The sequence below is a fragment of the Rhamphochromis sp. 'chilingali' genome, assembly GCF_963969265.1.
Source record: "Rhamphochromis sp. 'chilingali' genome assembly, chromosome: 1".
Classification (NCBI taxonomy): Eukaryota; Metazoa; Chordata; class Actinopteri; order Cichliformes; family Cichlidae; genus Rhamphochromis; species Rhamphochromis sp. 'chilingali'.
Window position 1 is genome coordinate 46,435,835 of NC_137929.1, and position 27,016 is coordinate 46,462,850.

The following is a 27,016-nucleotide window of genomic DNA, read 5'->3' on the forward strand; positions in this document are numbered from 1 at the left end:
AACTATACAATTCCTAACAAAATATTTGGATTTCCCGTTGCACAGCCACCTTGGTCCTGTCTTTTTATTTCATTTCTTTCATTAGCTCATATTGTGCTAATATTATTGTTTTGGTTAGTTCTCTCTTTTCAACATTCTTTTTTTATTCGGCTTTTCTTCGATGTCTATTTTTAATCTTTACTGTCTACGGTGTGTGTGTGTGTGTGTGTGTGTGGGGGGGGGGGGGGGGGTGTCATAGAAACGTCGTCTTTCAGAGGTCGTGCTTTTATTTTGAAGGCTCGTCTTTCAAACCGGAACAGACAGCAGAGGAAGTTTCCGCTCATCAAAGCAACAGGAAAGCAAAGCCATAACGAAAGGTAGGAAACAAATGCCATAAACAACCCGAGTTTCATTCTTTTACTCACAGTCGGTGTTTGTTGGTCTGTTACAGCCTTTAGACTCACTATGAAAAATGTGTTCCGCGTCTGTTTTGTTGTTAAACGTAAGGCTAACTTTATCACAGTGCCACTGATAACTTGGCTCAGGAGTTTGGCGTTTGCGGTCCTTTTTAAACATGATAAAGATCAATAAAGTCAAATGAAACGTTAATATTAAACTATGATTAGGTTAAAAATAAGGTATCACCCCTGTTGGAGTTTTTAAGAAGTTTTTAGGTCTTCTCCGGAGGGCCACTATTCACCACTAGGGTCAAGCACCCTAGTGGTGAACTGAAACATGTTGCTAAATAATACTGAACTTTACGTGTCAGATAGGGTTGCCAACCTCCCTGAAAAATAAATAAGGGACACCTCGTGGCCAGGGCCGGGCGACCCAGTTGTCTTCACCCTTCCCAGTGTGGTGAATTTTCTAGCTCTTTTTTTGTGTGTGAAATTATTTTTTTTTACCCTTTGACTTGAATTTGATTTAAGTAGATGTGTATTCTTTGTGATATGAACACATGTGAAACAAATGATCATTTAGCCATTTATTTTTAGCTCAAAATGACAACATTAACACAGTAAAACAGGTCTCTTTCTTAAACAGAAGCCTGTCATGCTTAACTTTTGAGAATATAAGTAAATCTTTCTTTAAAAGAACTCTGTCCTGCTTAACTTAAAATAATAGAAAACAATAGAAAGAAAAATATTCTTGTGCACATTTAGTGCATTTAGTACAATTGGCTTCAGCTGAGGTATTATTTCAGCTTTTCTAATGCTAATCAGCTGCTCCCGTTTGAAAACCCGCTTGTTCCCATGATTACGCATCTTAACTCATCATCATTATTCATCTATGTATTAGTCATCTATTTGTTGTAATCATCTATCCTTGCAGTCGTTTATTACACAAAATAAATTATATTATCACACTTCTGGCCACATAGCGCTGATATTCACTGCACATGCCCATATTAACTTTTTCCAGCCAGGTGTTTTCCTTTTCCCATTCTTCCCTTTCTCTGAGGGGAACAAACATTGCTGCTCTAACGCTGGGCTCACACTGTGCGGTTTTAGGCCCATTTTGAGCCGATTTTTGAGTGATCGGACCGATTTTGGCCTTCATCGTGCGTCGTGTAGTATACGTGGGGTAACGAGAAGTGATTAACACCTCACGACCAGCTCCCGATCATCAATCGCTCGTGAGCCGCTCACACTGCTCGCGCGCAAACACGTAAACGCCGTGAAAAAGATGGAGCAGCACGGCTGTGCAGCGTGTGATCTGGACACAAGCGATGGAGGCACAACTTGTAGAACTTTGGAAAGCTCATCCGAGCCTTTTCGATGTGGCCTCACAAAATTATCACGACCACAACAACCGTGAAAATAGTTGGATCTACATCGCTGCTAAATCACAGCTGCCTGATCAATGTTTTTCATTAGCAATTTAGCAAAGTTGATGGTGGTGGTGTGTGTGTCTGTGTGAGTGAAAGACAGAGAGAGCGAGCGACAGATTTTCTGTTATAACCTTCATGTTATGGAGGCACAGTGTGAGCACTCAGGTCGCATCAGAGCATCGGGCGGTATAGTGTGAGACTCTGCATCGTGACCTACCAACTTCTAACCCCTGCGAGTCAATCGTGCAGTTTGAGCAGGAGCTGAATAACGCGACTGAAAAAATTGCACAGTGTCTGCCCAGCTTTAGGTGTACTGTCGTCCGAGACTTGCACCGCAGTGACGGCGTTTGTTCCCCTGTTGGCCATGCTTCTTGTTGTGGTCATCTGTTGTCTTCCGGTATTTTCTCCGTAAGCGACCTTTCCTCGACCAATGAGATGAGCGGTAATCTGAATTGTCATACTCGAATTGTCATAAGTGTGCTGTCAGCTCATTGGTCACAAAGCAGGAGAGGGGCTGGGAATTATGTTTTCAAACAAAGCGTTAATTCCATAAACATTTATAGACTACTTTTGATTCTCACTGTATTACGGGACAAAGTGCGTCCCTTATTAGCTCAATACGGGACGTGTACTTTTGTTACGGGACGATTCCGTATTTTAAGGGACGGTTGGCAACCCTAGTGTCAGATCAACCTAGAGTCAAAAGTTTGCCAGACAGTAAGCAACTGAAAATGTTTTCAGATGTACCAGTTTGTTATTGCATAGACCAGTGATGAAACACAAGTCATTATGCTGCAAATACAGGGTGTACTTCTGACCCAGCTGGAATATGCTCCGGCACCACCACACCCTAAAATGGATAAGGACTTGCATCACTACATGAAGAAAATCTTAGCCCAGTATTTACTATTTATGAGCATTTGCATTGTCTTATGAGTGGAGTCTCCAATACTGGAAGTGCGTTAGATATGAGGTTGTTTTGGAGATTGTGTCAGTCATTTTAAAACAGCGTGGGCTTTACTGAATGGTTCGTTTCTGCCCATGTGTGTGATGTCTATGCAAGATTTGTCTTGCTGCAAAAGTATTCTACTGGAATAAACATTTTAAGCATCTGATTTGTATACTCAAGCTAACATTTTACACGCTGTCCCTCATGTACATTTAATATCATTCTTTATTTATATGTTATACTTAGTGTTTCTTGTTTTAAGTCCTCATAATTTGTAATAATGGTTGAGTTTGGTGTTTTAGATCTTATTTGGACAGGTTTTTTTTGCCAGTTGTAGTGGTGATTGACTGACAGTTTTAACCTCTCAACTTATAACGTTAATGGTTTATTTTAGCTGTTTAACATACAATCCTGCCCCAGGAAACTATATCATTCTACAGCATATTATACTTTTTCATTTCCATGTAGATGATCCCAAGCTTTTGCCATCCATAGAGTTAGATGACACACAGTAATTAGTTAAACTGCAGGGAAGTCTTAAAGACTTGGATAACCTCCAATGTTCTGCTTCTAAATTCAAATAAAAAACATTTCATCAATATTAATTACTGCTAATTATAAAACATTGCTAACCATTACCTCCTACCTTGGATGTTTACGTTGAACACTAACAAAATTAGTTAGTTTGTAGTCTGTAGCTGATGACTGATGATGGGCTATGTAAAGACTGCTAGAATATGTTGTAATTCAAAATCTTGCATATTGAGCACACTAAACATCTATGAGCACATCTAAGTATGTAACTGATTTTAAAAAACGATGGCACCCTGCCTTTAGTAAGTGCTGTCTTTAAGCAAGCAGGAAGCTGGATTTACACTATGATCATCTGACAACAGGCTGTATTGACCTCAATCTATAATTCAGAAATAACCTAATATTTTACATTTACTGCTCGATAGGATTATCCAGATGTGCAATGGAAAAGAGTCGAGCATTGCACTTTTCACTGTGACTTTTACCCACTTTTTATGTCTTGCAATTTTTCAAAGGATTTGTCTTTCTATAATTTGGCCTGGGAGGGGACACATGAGTTAGGGACTTCTTTTGCAGTCGTCATTTTCTGCCTGGGTGTTTTTGCTTGGTTTGTCTACTATTGAGTTTCCTGGCAGTTCAAACTTTTGGGCAAATTTGGCCTTGAGTAAGTGCATCATTGATAATCAGTAAGCATTTCTGTCACATATTGTCATTAGGTTCATAGGCATTTTCCCAGAATGCCTGATAAGGTTTCTGCTGTTTCACAGTTTATCACTGTCTTTCACAACCTTGATTTCTGCAAAAATTTAAACAACAAAATGTTTAAAAACAACACATACAATGGTTTTCAAATCTCATTAACACATATGTGCTTCACAGCATACAGTCCTCAAATGCAGGTTAAAGCATGCTCATTAAAAGAAGGAGCCATGTGTAAACATGTCATCCCACTTGTAATGGGCTGTGAGGCAAAGTGGAAAAAATGTTCTGCTGTCAGATGAGTCAAATCTGAAATAGATAATTTGTCCTTCTGAATAAAGAAGACAAGGACCATCTGCCTTGTTATCAGCACTCAGTTCAAAAGCCTGACAGTATGGAGGTGCATTAGTGCCCATGGAATTGGCAGCTTGCACATCTGGAAAGGCACCATTGTCATTAAAGGCATATACAGGTTTTGGAGAAACATGTTAAAAAAGAGGGGATTCTCACAGTGGTAAACATCAAAATTAGTATCAGTGTCAGAGCTACCATAGGGCGAGTGGTAGCGTTCACCCTCGACAATTTGCCACTCTCTTGCAAGGCCAGAATAAAACCACTCTACCAAAAAACAATAAATAGAATAAATAGATTCAGGCTCTGTTTGATTAAGCTCAACATACTGTCTCAGAAGAATCAGTGGGATCTGAAACTCAGTTTATTTGAACTGCATCAGTTTAATCCCATTGAGCAGAAATGACAGCAAAACATGTTGTTTTTCAAAATAAAATAAAAAAAATTAAAGAAAGCTGTATTTCTGTTATGTCACTAGTCTCTCTTCCTAATCTTCCCTCCTGTTTTTCTCTGTGAGTGTGATGGAGCAACACTGTGTTGGTATGTCATCTGACTGTAAATGTACAAATATTAATGGTTTGCCCCACATATCCTCCTGAGAACCAGCCTATTAATGTATGAGTTGTTTTGTTTGCTTTGGTTGCATGTTTGCATGTGTGATAGCAGCAGGTAGCAGGAGAGTGTGGTTGCAATCTGACTTAAGGGGTCAGATCAGGCAAAGAAAACCTCTTTTAAAGGGATGCAAAGGATGTAGCAGACTGTTAACTTCTCACTGTGCTGTCTTCGCCCAGCTGTTTTAGAACTAGGTGCAGCTGCACGGTGTGTACTGACCGTGAAACAAAACTGAAAGAGGAATCTGATGCACTCCCTGCTTTCAGCATACAGTGCAGGATATCAGGGCACGTCAGAACAACAAATTTCTATTACATGGGGGAAGCCAACAGCAAAGCAGCAGCAGTTTGAAGGTGTTTCACACCTGACAGACTAACACTTCTGTCTTTGTATGTTTGTGAGTTATATCTTTTTCTTAAATCTGGTGGAGTGACTGAAAAGCTCAGGTAACAATGCTTTGGGTTCTTTCTTGCTCACTCATTATGTTTTGTCTGAGAGACATTATGTAAGATAGAACCAAAGCAAAACCCTTCTAGCCTCTATTTGCTCTATTACACAGACAGAAAGATAAGGTTTTGCTAACATCATTTCAATTCACCAGTCAAAGCTTAATGCACTCTGAGCTCAAATGAGAAGAGTTGAAAATAAATTAGGAATAACATCAATACTTTGTTTTTAAGTAATAGTGTTTTTAAGATAATCTTGGGGCTTCGGCCATTTATTTTTCTGCTAATTTATTTGCCACAGCATATTTTATAAACGCCCAGTTGATCAGCAAAGTTTAAATCAAGTCTGATATTGAGAGAGAAATAGAATCTGTAATACCTGCAGCACGTTCTAATCGCTCTAATAGAATATTATGGTCGACAGTATCGAACGCAGCACTGAGGTTTAGCAGGACAATCACAGATCACGCAGAGATGTTTCCAAGTTTCACACAATACTTTTATTTCCCATTACTCTTATAGATGCATCTGGAGATCAGCACACTGCAGTCCTATTCTAAAGGCTGATCTAAAGAATTCCACACAAGTCATAACCTCTGATCTCCTCCCCCTACAGTAAAACACACATAGGAAAAACACTGGTACAGTGGCCAGGGGTGCTGACACCCTGTCCCCCATCTCCTTTTAAGATAGTGTGCGTTTGCCCTTTGTCTGCCCCTCACCCTCAGTAAGTGTTGTGTCCTGCCCTGCCCTTGGGGTGGGGGTTGATTGCCCTCCTGCCTTGCACCCCAATTCTTTTTTCCCATTCCAGGCCTGTTTTCTATTTTGTATTCTTACCCCCATTAACCGCCATATTATAAACTAGGGCTGGGCGATATGACCCAAAATTCATATCTCGATATTTTTTACCTGGACGGTGATATAAGATATATATCTCGATATTTATTTTTTTTAAGCCATAAAGTAAGAACAAAAAGAGAGTTCTTAGTCAAAGCTGTGTCCCAGATGTCACACAGGCACTTTTATTAACATAGAGCATAGATGTACATAAGATTTACTCAAAAATAAATTATGAGCATTTATTAAATAATAATGCTCCATAAATAAAAGAAAACAATGTGTTTTTTGTGCATAACAAAAAGCTCACAATTGTGCAGTCAAAATGTAAACTAACAGATGCTGAGCATAATAACAAAGAGACAGATTTCACAGCTGCTCTGTTCCCAACTTCTACTGTGTGACTGACAGCATTGAGTTTGAAATCCTCTTCGTAACCACGTCTCTTAACAGGTGCCATTTATAGTCCTTATACACAGTAGGGTAATATTACGTTGAAGCACAGTACGTATCACTCCGCGAAGGCTCCTCGGTAGCCGTAATGCTCTGACAGTCCATCAAGCGGTGCAGCTCCGTAGCTTACCAAAGTCGTACTAAAACATTTTTTGACAGATTGCTGAGCGCTGTGTACCACATAAAATCGGTTCGCGGCCATCAAGCACAACCAGAATTCATACATAAGGCGCGCTGTCGACTTTTGAGAAAATGCAAGGATTTTAGGCTGTGCAGCGCCTCTGGGCTGCACGGCGTTAGCGTGGTTAGCTCGTTAGCGTGGTTAGCTAGCTAACACGTTGACGACGTCCAGCCCCACGCACGGGGCGATGCGCAGTAACTCATTAACGGAGATTTGCCGTGTCCATCTTGTCGCTTCCTGCAGGTGAAGTGATGGGGGAGGGGGGGGAGCTGTGTTCAGTGAAGGAGGGGCGAGGCCGAGTAACGTTGCGTAAAGACGAAAGTGGACGAAAGAGAGGCAAACTTGCGGCTCCACAAGTATAATTATAACGTAACATAGACTATATCGATATAAAGGATATTGTCACATCTTATATCTCATATGAAAAATTTATCGATATTTTTTAAAAACTTGATATATCGCCCAGCCCTATTATAACCCCAACCCCCACCCCCCGCACCCCAATATTCAACTGTAAATACAGTGTGGTATGTTTCACTAAAAGCCTTTTCCGCAGCAGGCATTTTGGCTTGTCACTGTGGAAAATGCACCACCGCATTTTATGTATGTATTATTCACACTCTCCAAAGATCTCAACGTCTAACACATTCATGCCATTGAAAAGCCGGGTGATTGTATCTCAGGAAGTTGGAGGAAAAGCAGACAATTCTAAAGGTAGCGGAGCCTTTTGTCTCTTCAACCACTGTAAGAGATAGCAAGGGAGTGTGAAGACCAAAGGTGTGAAAACAGCTGCGTACTGCCTTTTGTTTCTGTAGGAAGTATTTAAACTCAGGGCCATTCTGGGCTCAAGCAGAGACTCTGCCAATCAACTGCCCCAGCAATGTTGGCTTCTCTGACCAAGCTTGGGTTTTTGTTCTTTTCTGATGAAAGAATATTAGCTACTGCTCACCATTTGTCTGCAGGCTTTATTAAATAGAAACTTCCACAACAGTGTAAGCGCCTCTGGTCTGTTCAGGTGGCGTGTTCAGAAAACCTTTTTCTTGGCAGCCATTTTTATTTCCCATGAAATGAAACTACTAAAGGAATTAAAGAGTGTCTCGTTGTGGGAGATGATCCTGTTATATCTCAGAAGTCAGGTTGTAATGTTGATGTGTGCACTTGGTGTAGGAAATGAATTAATATTTAGGGTTGCATAATCCTGATTAGGCAACATAGAAAAAAATGTCACGGTTGTTCAGGTAATCTTGTAGCAGCAAGTGGAAAATGTATTTATTTTTTAAATAACTTCCTTTCTTGGCATGTGAAATGGGATGTCTTTTATTCATCTTGCCACATTTCATTATGTTTTGCTTCCAAGGAGCCAGACTGTATTAACATTTTTAAGTGCTCTTAAGCAATAGTTTTCCACACTTTCTGAAGGTCTTTCAAAGTTCTGCTTTGGACATTGGCTTCTTTCACACTCATTTTCAGTCCAGTCTTTGTACCCGACCATTTTCAGAGGTGTTTTAAACATTTGCTAAGTCACTTAAGACCAGAGATGGGCAGTAAGGCATTACTGTAACGCGTTACTGTAATATGATTACTTTTTTCAAGTAACGAGTAAAGTAAGGGATTATTAACCGTGATTTTTTTTGCGAGAATGTGTCATGACAGTGACGTAAGCGAGTGCGACGTTCGTGACAACAGCTGTGTGCAGATCAACAATGGATAATATATCGAGTGCGGGAGAGAGTATGAGCGTGCAGCGTTTAAAGCGTGGAAGTACTGACCTTACTTTGAGTTTGATTCCATAAAAAGTGACAAAAACATTAGTGTCTGGTGTGTGTGGGAGAAAAAATCTTTTTACAGCGAAAAAAAACCCTGAACTTCCGAGCAAGCACCGAGTGCGCAATGACGTAATGGGAAATTCACAGAGAAACTCGCGGATTCTTCAACTGACCGCGGCACACCTGCACCAGGGTATACCTCCGCCTACCCCACTCCTGCTTTACAGGTGAAAATAGAGCAACAGGACAGCTAGTCTTTGATTTTATTTATTTTCTGCTGTGTTTTACTTGCATCTATTTGAAAGAGTGAGTGTAAACACAAAAAACTATTTTATTTTATGTGCTGGAATGTGCAGAAAATAGGTTTAAATGTTAAACAAATTTCTTCCAGTCAGAGAATGTTGCATATAATTTAATTTTTTGCTTGATGCATAAAGTTAAAAGACTAAAACTAATAAAACAAGTTTTAAAAACAGACGTTTCCATTTGATTACATTTTGTATGATGGATTATGTATCGCTTTATCACCTATTCAGGTTGTAAATCGTGTTTTTTACAAAGTAACTAAGTAACTAATTACTAATAAGTAATCAGTAAAGTAACGGGATTACTCTTTGGGGGAAGTAATCAGTAATTAGTTACTGATTACTTTTTTCAATTAACTTGACCAACACTGCTTAAGACTGATCTATGAATTATTCATGCATGAAAAAAATTCACTCATAACAGACAGGTTAAAAGACCCATTTTAAAATAGGAACTTTTTCACAAAAATATATTTTCTTATATAATTTCTTTACAATCTGGAAAAAACTAACAAAGCTAAAGATAAAACTGTTTCCAGATATAAAACTGTGTTTTTGCACCAATAAGGTAATTCCCAAAGAGCTTTTAGCTGAACACTTATACATACAGTGTGTCCTTAAAAATTTAGGAAAGTAGGAAACCTACAAACTAAAAACTAGGAAAACACATCTGACACAGGACCTAAGAGATACATCTGGAACTTCAGCTGATCTATCTACTGCTTACTAAAGCCTCATCAGAAATGGTCTCAGGGGAAGGGTGACTGTCAGGATGCCATTCTTAAGAAAGGGAAATGCGGAGGAAAGGCTGAGGTATGCCAGATTACACAAGAACTGGACTGGAAGTCAGTTGCAGTGAGTCTTATGGAGTGGTGAATCCAAACTTGAAATTTTTTTTGTTCAGCCCGTCATCAATGTATCCACAGGAGATCAGGAGAGAGGTATAACAGTCGTCATTTACAGCTATCTGTAAAACACAGCGGAGGTTCTCTCGTGGTTTGCGACTCCATTTCAGCCTGTGGTCATACTCAATATTGTCAATTAAATAAACCCTGTGTTTGCCTTATTCTGTATTTTCATGTATGTTTATATTTTATTCAATAAATATCTGTATGCAATTTCCAATTTTTCTTGTGACAAATTGAGAATAGAACAGTAAAATTAGCTGCTTGGTTTTGGATCACAGCTGATCCTTGTTCTGCTTCAGAAAAGTAAACCGGTCTTGCATCTGCTGATTTGAGTGCAATTCAAACTTAACACAAGATCTCCCCAGAAAGGGAATACCTCTTTAGCTGCAGTCCAAAAGGTCAAGTTGGAGTCTGTCTAGTCGTAAGATGAGATCTTCCCTGTGAAAGCAACTGCACAATATTGAGGATTTCCACAACCAGCTGCCAGAGAAGCATGAGATGGTAGAGGCCAAGGCTAGCTGGTTGAAGCTTTTAGAATAAGAGAGGGGTTTGTCCACTAGTAAATTGATCATAATTGGCATTGTTCTTTCTTACAGATAGAAATTGAAATACTTTGTCAGACATACTTAGGTGGGTCTCATTGAAAGAAAGACTAAATAAATGTATTCTCTATTAGGGCTGCTCAATTAATCGAATTTTAATCACGATTACGATCTGGGCTTTCAACGATCATTAAAAATGACTGAGCCGATTATTAGCCCCTCCCTCATTTATCCGCGACACCTTAAAGGCCGGTCCGTGAAAATATTGTCGGGCATAAACTGGTCCATGGCACAAAAAAGGTTGGAGACCGCTGATTAAGAGCACCCGAGGGAAGCTCGGAAAGCTAAGCAGAAGTTATTTGGAGAGGAGAGTGACTGCCGTTGGTTGAAAAGAGAGGTTAAAAAAAAACTTCAGTGGTGTTGCACACTATTTTATATTATTTTTTAAAGTCATTGTTAACCCTTTAAAGCCGGTCAGAGCAGCACGCTCCGTGTTGTGTAACTATTTTTAAATCCCTGTAGAACCGGAACCGCCTAAGCTAGCGCAATAATTTGTTTTGCATATGAAACCAGAGGAGTTGTACTTACATCTTATGCCATCAGCTTGTCCTCGGTCACGGTTTCCTTCCACATATAGCTTTGCAAAAATTGCATAAAAAGCTCTTGCAGGAACAAAAACATAATATTCCAGAAACACGCTTTGCCGATCCGATCAGCTGTTCGTAACACTTCCCACAGTGAAACAGATGTCAGCGCGAACTATCACATGTCCGCCATTTCCTGCTCGAAACCGGAAGTGACGTCATTTTCGCGGAAATGTAGTTTTTTACTCGTAGGCCTTAAAAGCCTATACTGGTCATGTTTGACTTTTCTGAATAGTTTCTGGGATGCTTAGAACTCGAATTGCACTGCTGGAAATAGTTTATTTTGATGCACCTGCTGTTTTCTTTGCAAATTTGCATCATAGGATTGTTTTTTTTTTCGTTTTTCCTGCAGTGTATATAAAAATTGGTGTATCTCCAAAATAAAACTATGAAGACACTCAAAATAAATTTCCTGTGGTGGGAAACTATTTTTTGCAACTTTTTTGTATTTAAAGTTTTGAGGGATAAACCTCTTAAATTTCTCCGAGTAGAAATGTATGTAAAAAAACAAAACAAAAACGATTTTCAATTTTTTTGTAGTTTATTGCACTTTTTTGCAATTAATGTAGTTACTATGGACTTAATGCATACATATTATTAAAATATGGGCTATAACAGTTGTATAGCAACTTGAAATGCTCCCACAAATGGCACTACAACATGTAAAAAAATAATATAAGCTCTGGCGGACTTGGTTCTATAGTAGGTCTTAAAGGGTTAAATAAATATCATCAAATAATCGAGATCTCAATTTCAGTGAAAATAATCATGATTATCATTTTTTCCATAATCGAGCAGCCCTATTCTCTATGTCATATGATCTTCTTTCTTCTCTTCACCTATCATTTTATGCTTTTGCCTGCTTTGCTTTTTGTCTGTCTTTCTTTTTTTTTTTTTCCCCAGAAAAGACCTTGACATGATATCAGTGACATCATTTCTATCTTGCAGGACTGAGCAAATCAGGACAAGACCATGCAGATGATGAATTCCATCGATCCAAGAAATTGACGCCCACACCAGTTCAATAACTCCATTTTTAATTTTTCAACTTTTTGTTATTTTTGAGGGATAGTATCTCTTCTTCTGCTCCAGGGCCTCTACAAAGGCCACAACATTGAGAGCTTCCAGGGATCTCACTAGTGATTGAGGAGAAGTTACCTTGGAGTTGACTCTTTTGAACGTCCACCTTGCACTGATATAGATAAATGGCACTCTTGTAGTTGCCTGTTGACCTACCACCTTACCAACAATATTCAGCACGCCATCTCCATGTCTAACTGCAGCATCCTCCTTCCTGACTACCCCAGCCCTACATAACCTTCTGGAGGGTGATAAGATCATGTCCCATCCCATGGATAACACCCATGCCTCTGGGAACCAAAGTTCCAACCAGGGGCAGTATGGACTATCGGATGTACATGCAAGTGGGGACCCTAACAGGTCTATGACTCTGGCTGACTCTCAGGACAGTCATTTTACTAGCACGCCTAGAGATGAGTTTCATTCATCAATCACTGAAACAAGCAATCCGATGTCTTCGCTCTCTCAAAGACTCTCTGATGTTGATAGCGGCATGGACTGGTTGCCAAACTACAAAAGTGAAATTGAGGATTCTTCTTCTAAATTCCATGCATCACCGGCTTCTTATAGCAATAAAAGCAGTCATGACAGTAGATTTGCTGCTCTGAGTGAAGGAGAATGTCATATCCAATCCATTCCAGGTTTAGGTGATTATGACTCTCAACTGCCTGACAAACCTGTGGCTGTGGCAGAGTCCAGGTACCCTCAGTACACATCAGAAGAAGCTGCTAACATCCTTTTGCAGTTTGGACTTGAAAAAGAAGACTTGGAATATCTGATTTCTTACCCCGAAGACCAGATCACCCCTAGTAACCTGCCTTTTATCTTACAACAAATACGCAATCAAAGGGGTACAAATGCAGTTCAATCAGAACCAAATCCAGATCTTCAGCCAACCACCAGTATGAGTAGAAGGGACAGGTTAAATACAAAAAGAGGAGAAGAGATGTGGCAGGATGAAATGTCACCTACTGTTCAACCAAGTAAAGTGATTGACTCTGGACACACTGCCAAATATACTGTAGATGAGATTGGGAAGAGCAGTGACAAGAGAGCTAGCAATGGTGGGAGTAGAAGTATGTTGTTGATGGACTGTTATGAGAGTAGCAGCCACAATAGAGAACCACTCCAAAAAAGTATGATAGAAGGGAAAACCAGTACGATGGTTTCACCATTTGACCTGCAGGATACTGTTTCCAGTCTGAGCTCAGTCCAAGTCTGTGTGACTTCTCAAGGCAGTAATGCAGCTCAACAGATCCAACCAAGCCGGTCTTCTCAAGAAATCATCAGCTCTTTTTCTCCACCGAAGAAGGACACAGACTCAAGATTTCCTAAGATGTCTGAGGTCTCCAGGCTAGTTCTCTTTAAAGAACCAGAGACTTATCAGCAGTCAGCCTTAAAAACTCAGCCACCTCTCAGTGTGGTCTGTGTTGTGCATCCCGATAATGATTACATTCACACCAAGGAAGAGAGTACAACTCAAGAACAAGACTCTAAGGTTGCTGAACCGATGAACAAGAAGCAGCATAAGTGGACACAACAACAGCTAAGAAAGCAGAGTAAACAGATCATGAATGCTGCTGCAAAACCAGTTTCTCTACTTTCTTCCCCCCGAAGTACCATAACTATTCCATCTTCCAATAAGCAGTGCTTGGCAAACAGGGAGCTTTCAAAGTCTCTCCCAACAAGGGCCATGAAGCAAGACTATGCTGCAGCCACACCAAAAATCTTTCCACATACCTGTTCTCTGTGTTTACAACAATGTGCTCATATGAAGGTGGGTGGAAGAGTATACTCTGTTTGCCCTTGTTTAGGAGGACAAGTTTTTTAAGATTACGTTATTTTGATTGAGTTTCAATTTCATTTTCTTTTCATTTGGAAGAACTGATGGCTGTTTGTTGGAAAAAAAAATCTATAAATGGTACTTTCAGTTGATTTTAAACATTGTTTCACTGAATCAGTAATATTGACAAAAGTATTCCAGTAAGGTGTGCACCACAAGCTGTAAGCTGTGTACCCATTAACAAAAACAATATGAAATTTTGTAACAATATAAGGAAAGGAACAGTTCATGATCCAAAGTGTCACATTTGACAAACATTGTAGAGGAATTGTGTGGCTACTGGTAGAATGAGGAGAATAGTCTCAGTGACTGCTGATTGAGGTAGCAGATGAATTAATTGTACAGTGCTGTACTCCCCGCTCAATTTTTAGCCAAATGATGCAGAACTGCAAAGATAGTGTTTTCACAGTGCAAATGGATAATGAAATAACTCAAGAATTTCTCAAGGCAAAGAAAATGGGTATTGAAAAAAGAGAGAGACACACAAACAATTAGCCATTGAAGGTGCCTGCAGTAAAGGCAGAGCATCTCAAAGAGGGAAACAGTATTTGGGAGTTCGTATGGGTTCAGAACTTTAGGAAGTCATTATCTTTTAAGACTATGTGCATTTGTAAAGTTACTTTTGAGCTTCTGAAAAAGTTTGAGATAAATTAATTAAGTCTGAAAATGAATTGGAATTCAGCCACATCAAATCTAGTGGCATACTGAGGCAAAATGACAAAAATTTAGCAGTTGTCCAAAAACTTATGGACTGAACTGTAGTTACTTCTATGATTATCATCTATCATATTTTTCAAAATGTAATCAAAGTCTTTGTCTATACAAATGTGTGACATGCTTTTTGAGGTTTATTGCTTAGTGCTGTTTCCTTGACAACCTGGATATACGTCCAAGTTAGTGTTGCATAATGTCGCAGGGCATCATAGTGATGAACAAAATTTGACTGTCTAATGCTGCAGTCACACTAGGCAAAACAGTGTTAGGAGACTGCGGTACGACTCAAATTACTTGGGCCATATTGTATCAATACTATAACAAAGTGGCAATAAGACAGAACTTTTCTGCTACCAGTTTGTGTGTGAATGGGGTCGAATTAGCAATTATATGCCATCTCATTGTAGTAATATGCCAATCAACTGAGATAAATGATAGAAAAATGCTTATCTGTTGCTGTCTATATAAACTGAAATGTACATAAACCTGAATTTACATTAAGAGTTCAGCCAGAACCTCATAATTCTGAAACAGAAGTTTCCTCCACAAACAGATTTAGTTGCTGCAGGGTGGCAATGTAACTCCAAGTAGAGCAGGGCGATATGACCAAAAATATTTATCACGATATACATTTGAAAATTTGCGATAACGATATAACTGACGATATAATTGACACTAGACAAAATACTTTACAACCCCACAACTTTATTAGTGCAAAAAAAAGAGAAAACATCAATGTATTTTCACTTACACAAGCAGCTTTTTTAAGTGCATTAAAGTTATATTAAAAAAAATTACAGTGCAAATGCAAATTCCTTGCTGACAGTTTAACCAAAAGGCATTTCCAGTGGAAATTGGCCGACATATCCTCAGCATAACCATGTATAATATCCACAAAACTTAAAAAGTTATACACACACAATACTGTAATATTATGTTGAAGCACAGTACGTATCACTCCGCGAGGCTCCTGCCTACGATAGCCGTAATGCTCCGACAATCCATCAAGCGGTGCGGCTTCGTAGCTTAGCAAAGTCATACTGAAACATCTGACAGATTTTCGAGCACCGTGTACATAAAATTGTTTCGAGGTCAGTAAACACAACCAGAATTCATACATAAGGCACACGGGATTATAAGGGGCACTGTCGATTTTCAGAAAAATCAAAGGATTGATTTTAAGTGTGCTGTATTTCCCAATAAACACGGTAATAACGACGGCCCGCTAGCATGCTCTACCAAAAATAGTGCTTTGTTGTGTATCTAATGGTTGAAAGCCAAACCAGTTCCACACCACTGAAGTTGCAGCATTTTTACAAACCTATTCTGGTTCATCTGTTTCATTCAACGATCCGCTTTCGCCCTCATTCTCCGTCGCCGGCACGCTTTCGCTCTTTTCATTCTGCATCGCCGCCATGTGCGTATGTAAACAAAGGCATTGCACATGCGCGTTTTACCCATATTCTATCGCATAGGTGTCAAACTCTGGCCCGCAGCCTAATTACATTTGGCCCACGAAGCCATACCAAATTACTATTAGAGCTGGCCTACTGGTATTATACAGCTAATATATATATTGTTTAGTATTAAGCTTTGCTTGTTCCATATTCAGTTTTTCAGCAAAACGTGTTTGAGTCCATAAGAAAAGATTCATTCTTATATCTAGAGGAATAAATATATTTCAATAAATATTAACGTTAGCCCGCGACTTTGTTCCAGTGTTGAATTTTGGCCCACACTGTATTTGAGTTTGACACCCCTTTTCTATCGCGATATTTCATCTTCTTATCGTTGCCCAACATTACACCGGTATTACCGTGAACAGTGTGATATAGCCCAGCCCTAACTCCAAGTCATATAGGCAACAGCTTTTATGTAGGACTATAACTAGAACAGTTTCCCAACCTTACTGCAAAGAAATGAGTCACAGGCAATTTGTGATCATGGGTCAGTCAATCCATAATAGACTGTAGTTGTTTGTAAACTGGTTACCTTCCATTGGGCAACCTGTGTAATTACATTGTGACTAAAGATGGCCACACAGAGGTTTAGGATATTGCACACTCAACCTATGGGGGAAACCAACTACTTGGACCAAAAAAACAAAATTAAAATCGGTGCAATCACTGGATGGCCAGCAGTGGGTTTTTTTTTTCTCCCCTGCTATTTTTACTACTGCATTTTAGTATGACTGAGCCGTAAGGGACTTGAGGCCACAGTTGTGTTTATTTGTGTTTTAAGATGGTAACTGAACTGAAGGCTGGCGGCATTAAAACTGATAACACTACATTTCTTCTTGTTTTCTGTGTCTTAGGATTGGATCTTACACCAGAATACCAGCATTCATACTGAAAACTGCAAACTCCTCCAGATACAGTCAGTCTGTCTTCCTTTTAACTACAAATTTCAAAGATCTTTGTCCTTTTTTTTGATTGATTAGTGAGAATCACAGTTTTTCCAGACCTTGTGGGGTAGACTCGACAGAAACCTCCTGATGTAATTTTATTTTACTACTTCTAGGGTGTGCTATATGTTCCATACCTTAGGTCCTCTAAAGCAGTTTATTTGACAGAATATGAGCCACCCAAAAACATTGTTGATAATCTTTAAGGGTTAATCAGTTCTTTCAGAAACCATTCTTTAGGATACCTCCTGTAGTTGCTTTTGGTTTTTAATCGTTGCTGTTTGAAATAGCTTTTCTAAATTTTATTTTCATCCCACTGGTACCCAGAGTGGGATGGTAGTGTTGTACCATTGTCAAGGTAACAATATTTGTCATCAGGCAAAAACCAATCACAGAAGCTTTGCAGCATTTCCTTTTTATTTGTTTACCCGTTCATTTCTTTATTAATATCCTTTAGTGATGTAGGCACAGAAAACAATCCCATGCCCTCCACATCTGCTGAAACTTCCCAGCATTGTCATCAGAAAACCAGACATGAGAGTTCTCGCTCTCGCTCACACAGCCCACGCCAAAGGCATGGCTCAAATGGAAGAAGGGCTAGCCCTAGTAGCTATTCTTCTCATTCACGTAGCCCTCACAAACACCACCACAGCTCTGAGGGTAGAAGAGAGAAAATCAAGAGTGGATCACGATCCCCACACAGCTCCAGACATACTCACAGGTACTCACTAGTTGGAGACAAACATTAATATCAGCATTTTTACATGTCAGAAATATTGCTAATATCGCTTTCAGCCGTTTTGTCATTTTTAGAAATTTTGAATTTGATTTGTCCTTCCAGCTCACCACGTTATAAAAACCCCAACTCCTACCGTCATCAGTCAGACCTGAGGAGCCATGAGCAATGGTCTGATCCGAGAAGAAGAGATGAGAAACTTAGCAGAGGCCTTAAAAGACAGCCATCAATGGAGAGGTCATCCCCTCAACCAAAGAAATTGAAAAGTACAATGAAGCTACAGGACACTCCAGGTCTGATAAATTGCAAACATTTTGTATTTTATAAGTTAACCAAGTGCACAAGTTGGTTATTCTGTGGTTAATTTACACTTGCTAAACACAAATATATTACTAGTTTATACTGTAAAAGATAGAGGAAACCAGCCTCAACCAGATATTTTTTTTTTGTGTTTTCTTTAAAATTGACTTAATAACAATAAATAACTTGTGTTGTTTTCAATAAAGTGCTTTTGTAGCTCTGTATTTAATCATATTGGTAGTGTACAGTGAAAGGCTGTTTTTTCTGCCATCGTTGTCCCTGCAGATGTTCAGTCTTTGCCCGAACAGCCTGACTTGGAGATGGTGGTGAAAAATTTGGCTCCTGTCTTACTGGATGAGCCATTATCAACTGCTGCCCCTTCATTGTCATCCTGCCGTCCAGCAAGAAGGGAATTGACTTCCAAGACCCCCGAAGCTAAACCTATCTTCCAGAAGAGATGGGCAATTTTCTCTGCAAAACCTAAGGTTGGTGTGTTTGTTTGGTTACAGGCAGTTAACATATGGTAATTTTGTTTATGTGAGTCACTGCTCAATGCCTTGATCAGTAACAATGTGTCAGGAGTTGCTGCTGATTTTGTAAAGGCTGGACACCGATGTGTTCATCTACAACAAATAATATATTTAAAAAACAGCTGGATTCATCCTGTCATGATCACATCTATATTTGGTGTAACTTTGTCTTTTTTCTGTTTTGTTTTGTTTTCATAGTGTGATAAACCTTTACCTCCAACCATGGTGAGGCTGGAAGGGGTTTATGATTCAATTTCATACAATGATGTGGTTGCTGCTGTGGGGTTTTTTGGAAAAACCAAGTCAGTTCTATTGTTGAGGGCCAAACTGCAGGTATGCACAGTTAGAGTAAAAAGAGTGTGTATGTCTTTTTGCTGTAAAAGTGTACCATTTCATCTTTCCACATTAGCAATAACAAAGTATGTGATAGGTATCAAAGTTTAATTACGTGGGAAGTGGCGGAGCATGGAAAGAGGAAGAAACCCACTAAATGATAAATTTGCTTTTATACTGATATTGGAGATGATGGAGTGCCCTTCTACTTTGCTTTTGTTTTGCTACTTGGCATAAAATCTTTATCCTAAACATCTTTGCACTGACGTCATTAACAAGGAACTGCTGTTTGGTCTAGAGTGTCGTGCTGAGCAGTCAGTATTCTTAATGAAGCTGGTTAATGACTTGCATGTATAAATCCCAATCAGAATTTAAGAGCCATCTTGAAGTTGTTGAACCTGTTTCAGAATGTGTCAAACAAAACGTTATTGATATTCAACGTAAAGTTACTTCTACAGGTAATCAATAAAGGGTTAAATTTTCTGTGTTGGAATATCGTTTCCTGCTCTGGATCAACATGTGCAAGTTACTGTTGCAGGGCTAAAACAGCAGTTCAGTAACTCACTGGATGTGGCTTTTAAAGGCTTGAGACTTAAGAAAGAAAGTGAATAAACGTAACAATGCCTAATTCTAACTAAAGAAAGCAGATTTCCAAAGACCTTTTAAATTTAGGAATTTGTTAGTGAATACGTTGTGAGCTGATGTTCATAATTGTAGTAAGCAATCATCTTGGATGTTTATATATAGGCAGTCGCGTGTTTTGAGAAGGAGGAAGATGCTGAAAAATTGAGAAAAATGAAGAAACTCAGTGTGAAAGGAGTGCAAGTCGCTGTTGTGAAAGGAAAGGTATTTAACCTCTTCTATCTTTATTTGTCTTTAATTTGAGAGTATGCACAATCAGTAATCAGAGTAATCCAAAATAAATCTTCTTTTTTTTTTAAAAGGATGCTGTTTCTAAGAGACCTCTTCTAACTTGTACAACAGAGCAAAAGAAGCGCCCTCAGCAGTAAGACATGCCTCACATGTACTCCCCCCCCCCCCCCCCCCCCCCAATAATTATAAATATTCATCTATACCAGTGGCATTTTGTGTCCTCTGTGAGAGGGGAAAAATTAATTTGTTTGATTCAATATAATTAGAATTTGCTGTAGTTGCTGTACCTCCTTTTTAACTTGTACCTTATTACAATCAATATTTAGTCCAAAAGTGCTTAAAGTTTATTTTAATCACAGGAAGGAATCAGTATTATTAACTTAGATCACAGTTTGTTTAGCATAAACTCTGCAGGTATAAGAAGGTGCCATCAAAAAGTTATCAGTCTTTAAAAATTACAAATCATACCTCAGCCCTAACAGCACCAGATGGCTGCCCTTCACTGAGCCTGGATCTGTTGAAGGTTTCTTCTTGTTAAAAGGAAGTTCTTCCGTCCCACTGTTGTGTTTTTTTCATTGGGGGGCCATCCAATAGTTGGGGATTTCTTTACTGTTAACTCTGACTTTTAGATGTGGCTCCTTGCAACTTCATACACTTCCCCAAAGTTAAATTTAGGTTTTAATTGTTACTTTTTAAAACACCGGAGTAGTGAAGCAGACACAAAAGCAAGTGGACTGAATGGGACTTCCACTTAGTAATCTGAAATCAGCAGTCCATACACACCTAACAAACAAATTTAAATCAGGTATACTTTATTTTATTTGCTGATTCCCAGAAATGTTTGATCGCAAATCATATGTTTGGATATAAAGCCTTACAAAGGAAGGACTGTCTGACAGAGTTGACCATATCATTCAAAACATTTCCTTGTATTTCTCTATTTTTGTCTCATTTTTTTTTCCATTTACATGTTTCCTTCACAGTGAATCTTCCAAGTTTGGTATTATTGCACCTCAAACCACTGAATCCACTTCCACAGGAAGGATTACCTCTCTGTTGGTCTCATTTTCTTCAAAAAAAATGAAAACAGCAAAAAACAGTAATGTGCCTGCAATAAGACGAGTGGAGTTGGTTGAGGCAAAAGAAGCAGCTTCAAAACTTCCATTCAGAAGTTCAGTTCTGCCTCACAATGGTGGCTCTGAAAAAACAGTTGAGTCCAGTGAATGTGAAACCAGTGCTATTGAATCTGTGGTTGCACCTACTGAGTCAGGCCAGGTGGAAACATTTACAAACACGAACGTTACTGAACCAAACAAAGTCACAGAAACCATCTCTCAGCTAAGCTGGTGCTCAGTGGTGGCTTCTGAAGCAGAAACGGGCTCGATTACGGCAGCCCAAGAATCTGCAGTGGTATCTGACGACAAAGACAAGGTTGGTGCAACAACAAGTTTAACATCCAATGAGATGATGCAGCAGGAGGATTTCACCAAAGCCAATGTTGAGGCAACAGACACAGAACCACTGAAGTCTGGAAATACAGGAGACTCCACTGTTACCTCCCTGACTGTTGGGGAGAAGCTGGATGAAATGTACACAAAGTTCACTTCAGCTTGTTCAGGTTTTAGGAAAGCACTAAGACCAAATGTAAGTTTTCTCTAAAGCACTTACATTCATCACTAAGTTTCAAACATGTGCTCCCATTTTACAAATATGTTAGGAGTTGCATCTCGTTCTTTAATACATTGGTTCAATCACATTCACTCTCGTCATTCTTAGATGACACTCAAAGAAAATACCCTAAATAGTGTGAAGTGTAGTAATATACAGGTTATCAACAGGTTTTTAAAGACCTTACAACTTATTATGGGCTATTATTATGGGACTTATCATGGTATTATGGGCTTCTGAAAGAAGAGTTATCAGGTTTCTCAAATGAGATCATTTGGACAGCCTAAGAGTTGTCCGCTATATTGGATATGATATAACCACTGAGCACAGGTAGTATAAATAAATAAATAAAACATGCTCACAAGGGAAATTTATTCCACTACTACTTTGTGAGTGGTCCCTGGTGAAATCAGCTGCAATGAGTGTGCTGACTCAAAACCTCTTTACAATTTCCCTATAGGTAGCAGATTGGTGCAGTTTGAATGACAGATAGCAGCTTGTTTTCAAACATTTGCTAACTACTAACAGAGTAGTAATAAAACCTAAGAAATTGGAAAGCAAACAATCACCCAATTCGGCGTTTTCTATCCAAAATCTGGCAATCTGCTAATATCAAAAGCTGAAGTCTAGAGTCTAATGTATTACCCCTACATTGTCATACATCAATAAGGCTGACGCCACTGGATGTTTCAGCACCATCAATCCTTAAGCACTGTAATTAATGCCAGTTGCACTATAGATAACGTTAATACTGAGCTTTTTTTTTAGTCAATTTATCCACCTGTGTTCCAATTAAATGAAAACAGGTGTCATTTAATTCGTATTATGCTTAAATATTTTATAGTCCTCTTAACAATCGCATTATGAAAGGTTCATTGTCTTCTAGAGGGATAGATTTAGATTCACAGACTGACATAGACAGTCTTGTCCAGTACAATCTACCTTATGTACCAATGTAGCTTACATTACGCAGGTAAATTCCAAGTTGGTCCCAGGAGTAACACTCCTTTGACCTTTGAGACACTATTATATCTTTGCAGATGGTTTTTGTAGCACTGGTTACCTCTGTCGTGAAACCTAAAAGCGTTTCCATCCTCTACTCATTACTGCAAACACATTACTCTCATTACACCTACCCCAACTTTATGGTCTATATAATTACGTCACAATATCCCTTCATTACTTACTCAATACGGAGATGGAAAACAACATAAGAACATAACACAGTAAACAATGAAGAGTGTACAAGTAATGTAAAGCTTTTACAAATGGGAGTGATTATTTTTTTTAAACAGACCTGGATTTATGTATTTTTGTACTAATGTAAAAAAAAATTAATATGCCAACTTTTTTTAATCTAAAAATCTAAAATCACCCAAACCATCACTTTTTTTCCAGTTTACAAATAAAGTGTTGTTAATCACCTACCTGCCAAAATATGATGAATATGCTGACTGCTACACAGAAGAGGAGGTTGCCAATCTACTCATCCCATTCGGATTTCAATATTTGGACGAAAACATCTACGTTAGTCCTCAGATGCGCATGGTAGGCACCAGGTTTATTAATGCTCTGCATATACAGACATTCGACAAGTTTTCACAGGAATCCTTTCATATATGAAGTAAACCCTATGATTTAGCAGAAATAACCTGAAGTAGTTACTTTCTCTATGACTATCAGTCTCTCACATTGTTTTGGAAGAATTTTGGCACACTCTTATTTACAACCTTAATACTGTTCATAGAAATTTCATTTATGCACAGCTCTCTTAGAGTCCCTCCACAGCATTTCGATCCGATTAAGGTTTGGGCATTGGCGCTGTCATTGCAATACCGTCTTTTCTTTTCTTTACTTCTACCTGTAAAATCTTTATAAACTTTTACTTTATAGAAATGCTTCCAATTAGTGATATGATTTAATCGAACACTTTTGTTTAGCAGCACCTGAGTGCTACTTGTACTCTTAATTCCTATAAAAGCACCAAGGGTTTACTTAGTTTTTCATAGGACTTGGGAAACTTTCTTTTTTACTTTCACTTCTTTTGGCTGTATCTCTCCTTGTTCCTTTATCAGAGCTTGTAGCTGATTAGAATACTAATTAATGTGTTTTCTAAATTTTCTTTTTAGGCCTTTGTGCTCATGCCTACTGTGCAAGACATGCAAAACATCATCAGAGCCACAAAGAAGATCAGCTTTGTTCTCAATAAGTCTGCACTTCATTTGAAGCCCTTGAGCTACGCCCTTCCAATGAATCCAGTAAGCAGAAGTGTAAAATACTGCTGATTATTATTGCAACATTTAAAAAATGTAATTTTAAAACAAAGCATTTATATAAATTATCCGTGACCTTCATCCCATGGTTTGGTTCTATGGTTCTTATTTAAAGGAAGTTAGACTGAAAGTAATTTTATATCTGTTTTTCAAAGCATTGAGCAGAATCAAATTTCATTAACAAATGTATGGTGTCTATCAGTAGAACTAGGTGTGACCTTTTCAGTCTGGGTTCATGTAGTGCCTGAGCAAAGTTGAGAGTCCGAAAATCTGGTTTAAAAAAAGATATAAATGTAAAAACAGGAGAAGACACCTAATCAACCTAAGAATAAGATTTTTGTCATGCTTTGATAACGTAGGATAATAGCTCAGCCATCTCATTTATAAAAAACAAAAAAAACAAAAAACATTGTTTAGGCCATATAGATTTCAATTAATATATTACAATCAGAAAGTAGTATAGAAAGTAATGTCAGTAATATGTTTTATTTCACAATTTAAAATTGTGAAATAAAACAAAATAAATTAAAAAAATTGTATTTTCAATGCACTGAATCTGAAGTTTGTTCGTTTTTTTACATTAGCTGGATATTTACCATTGCCACCATCTACCTTTGTTTCTTTCAGTTTGGATTTTATAAATCTATCATGAAAAAATTGCCTTATGTAAGTAATATAGTATTAAATTACTCTCTTTTTTTAAATGTGAATTAAAATTACTGCTGGTGGTTTACAATTTATCACATTAAATCTATAAAACCATGGATAAAAGTTTTAGAAGTGGCAGAAATTTTGTTTTTCATACAATTTGTTTAATTTTCAAATAAATAAATAAATACATGTTTACATGCATTTGCATGCATTTGATTTATTTGTCATTAAAAGTTTTTGAAATGTATGAAATACTTTTGATCTTTCTATCACGATATCATGGGAACGTAAAAATATTTTATTTGTGCTAAAACCTTTGGAAACCATCAGCAGTCGTGTTTAGTTGGAGAGAAGTAGTACTGATGTATGTGTGTCTCTGGTTAGTTTGAAAATGTACCTTTTCTCGAAGCAGGAGATGACTGATGATGGATCAGCAATAATCTACATCAAGAACATCTCACAAAGGGAAGCCAAGGATCTCAGAAAAGCTTTGAAAAAGATTGATTCTGTGAAAAACTATCTGCCTTTGCTCAACAAGGTATACACACACACACTTACCTAGACATTCATGTTTAGGCGAATTCTGTGCATCTTATCTCCAATATTTTTATGTGTTATCCAGGTGTTTGTCGAATTTAATTCAATTTATGATGCTGATCGACTCGGAGTTTGGTACAGCCTCCTCAGACGGGGCTTTTGCCACACGGTGTACAGGTTGAAAATACCACGAATTGAAAGCACATCACAACGTAAGTATTTGTTTTTTATGACAATAAGAAAAATACACATAAGTTGCACTTTACAAAAGTTGTAACAAATTTAGGTAGCACAGTACAATAAACATAGGTAACATGTGGTTAAATAAAGTTTAGCAAAAATTTAGCTTACTGTTAAAAATAATGTTTTACAAATTTTTATCAGTTATTTTGTGTTTGTGATTCATTTGGGCAAGTATTTTCATTCGTAATGCTCATAATTATTAATTTGTTATATTTTAACCCAAGCCTAATTGAAAGTAAAAAGCAATGATAAATGTGCACACATTGATAAGTTCAAAAGAGAATTAGGGCTGCTGAAAAAAACAACAATTGGGTTAATCAAGACTTCTTTTCAAATTCAGAAATATAACTTTAACTTCAGAACTCTGAGATATTTAATATATAATATACTTAAAGGCATTTTATCTTTTCTTTTCTTTTTTTTTTTTCTTTTTCTTTTTTTTTTGTACGGTCGCCTAAATTGACTCTGGATCTCCCTCTAGATGCAACAGAGGGAGTTTGGTCTTTGGTATCTTGCCAGTTGAATTTGAAGTTACATATAATGAGCATTAAGGGAAAAGAAACCATTTGATTAGCAGCAGCAACAACAAACTAAAGCCATAAAGTGATGGTAATAATCGCAGCATAATTGTCACAAAGGAAACTAAAACACAGCTATTGTGAACCAATGTTTTTGCAATTCTTCAGATAATTTTACAGTCACTTTATTTTTGCTTGTGCAGCACCCAGACTGGCATCCAAAGCATTGCCAGACACCAAGAATGTTACTGAAGGGGCAGTTGTCCCAACAGCAAATTTTGGTGTTCCACAGGGCAGCACTTCACCATTTTGGGTCACGATGACCACTTATCCCTTTGTGTTCCCTACCGTCTCCCCTTGGTTCATCATCCCAGGTGAGAGAAACGGTTGAAACACATAATTTATATCCAGTGTGTAAGTGACTGTGACTATATTCATTTTTCATTACTAGATTTTTTGACTGTCAATGGACTAAATGACATTGAGGTAAGCTTGTCTTCTCATATCATCAATTTTGATTTAATTTTATATTAAATGTGCACATTTTAACAAGTCTCAAACTCTTGTTTTTCTTTTTGATTTTTTTTTTTAAATGGATTAACACAACATAAAAAATTTGATCTTTCCTGACTTCCTGATGTTAATGAAGCTTGTCCTGTCTAAGGCCTCAGTCACACAGGCTTTAAGACTGATAGGGAACCCTTGGTATCCATCGGTCCCTAGGAAATATGTGTATTGCCTCACTGGTTGGTCAATGTTCCTGGAGGTTGCAGACAGTTGCTAAGTAGAATCAGTCACAGGAAAGTATACAGTGTGTTATGGATTCAAATATTGAGGAGGGATACAAAACAACACTGGTCCAGGAGGGTTAGGTCAAACGATGATTTTAATGAACACACACGTGGGGAGATGAACACTTACACAATCAGTGTCGATCTCCTCCTAACAATACACAAGCAGTTGTTTTATAGCATCAGGGTATTATTACTAGGGATGGGTTTTTATAATCGATTTATCGATTAAAATCGATTCTGGCTTGGATAACGTAAAATCGATTCATTAAAATCCTGAATCGATTTTTTAATATAAATTTATTTTGCCCGAAATGCCAGAATCTGGTGAAATCTCACAAAATTTCAACAACCACCAAACAGCTAAGACAATAAATGAGAGCAGGTACAGGGATTCTGCACATAGACTTAAACACACAGCACAACCCGCGGTTCAGAATCAGTTAGATGTCGCCTTTCTCACGGTCGGGGCTGAAAGCCGACAG

General features: G+C 38.1%; 1 protein-coding gene across 3 annotated transcripts in view; it reads left to right on the top strand.

Annotated features, from left to right (window-relative positions):
* Nucleotides 1–227: 227 nt before the first annotated feature.
* The window catches only part of LOC308407117 (uncharacterized protein), a 39,439-nt gene continuing 12,650 nt past the window's right edge, over nucleotides 228–27,016 (top strand). Inside the window, exons 1-17 of one of the 3 annotated variants that reach the window (XM_080898568.1) lie at nucleotides 228–356; nucleotides 11,986–13,894; nucleotides 16,989–17,050; nucleotides 17,536–17,799; nucleotides 17,920–18,107; nucleotides 18,400–18,599; nucleotides 18,843–18,977; nucleotides 19,725–19,823; nucleotides 19,922–19,983; nucleotides 20,834–21,494; nucleotides 22,917–23,066; nucleotides 23,648–23,776; nucleotides 24,419–24,457; nucleotides 24,852–24,980; nucleotides 25,065–25,191; nucleotides 25,944–26,114; nucleotides 26,192–26,226. In XM_080898568.1, coding sequence (XP_080754694.1) covers nucleotides 12,377–13,894; nucleotides 16,989–17,050; nucleotides 17,536–17,799; nucleotides 17,920–18,107; nucleotides 18,400–18,599; nucleotides 18,843–18,977; nucleotides 19,725–19,823; nucleotides 19,922–19,983; nucleotides 20,834–21,494; nucleotides 22,917–23,066; nucleotides 23,648–23,776; nucleotides 24,419–24,457; nucleotides 24,852–24,980; nucleotides 25,065–25,191; nucleotides 25,944–26,114; nucleotides 26,192–26,226 — 3,969 coding nt within the window. In that variant the 5' untranslated portion in view covers nucleotides 228–356; nucleotides 11,986–12,376. The remainder of the gene's footprint in view (nucleotides 357–11,985; nucleotides 13,895–16,988; nucleotides 17,051–17,535; nucleotides 17,800–17,919; nucleotides 18,108–18,399; nucleotides 18,600–18,842; nucleotides 18,978–19,724; nucleotides 19,824–19,921; nucleotides 19,984–20,833; nucleotides 21,495–22,916; nucleotides 23,067–23,647; nucleotides 23,777–24,418; nucleotides 24,458–24,851; nucleotides 24,981–25,064; nucleotides 25,192–25,943; nucleotides 26,115–26,191; nucleotides 26,227–27,016) is intronic. The other 2 variants (XM_080898569.1, XM_080898570.1) reach the window with 2 other exon arrangements.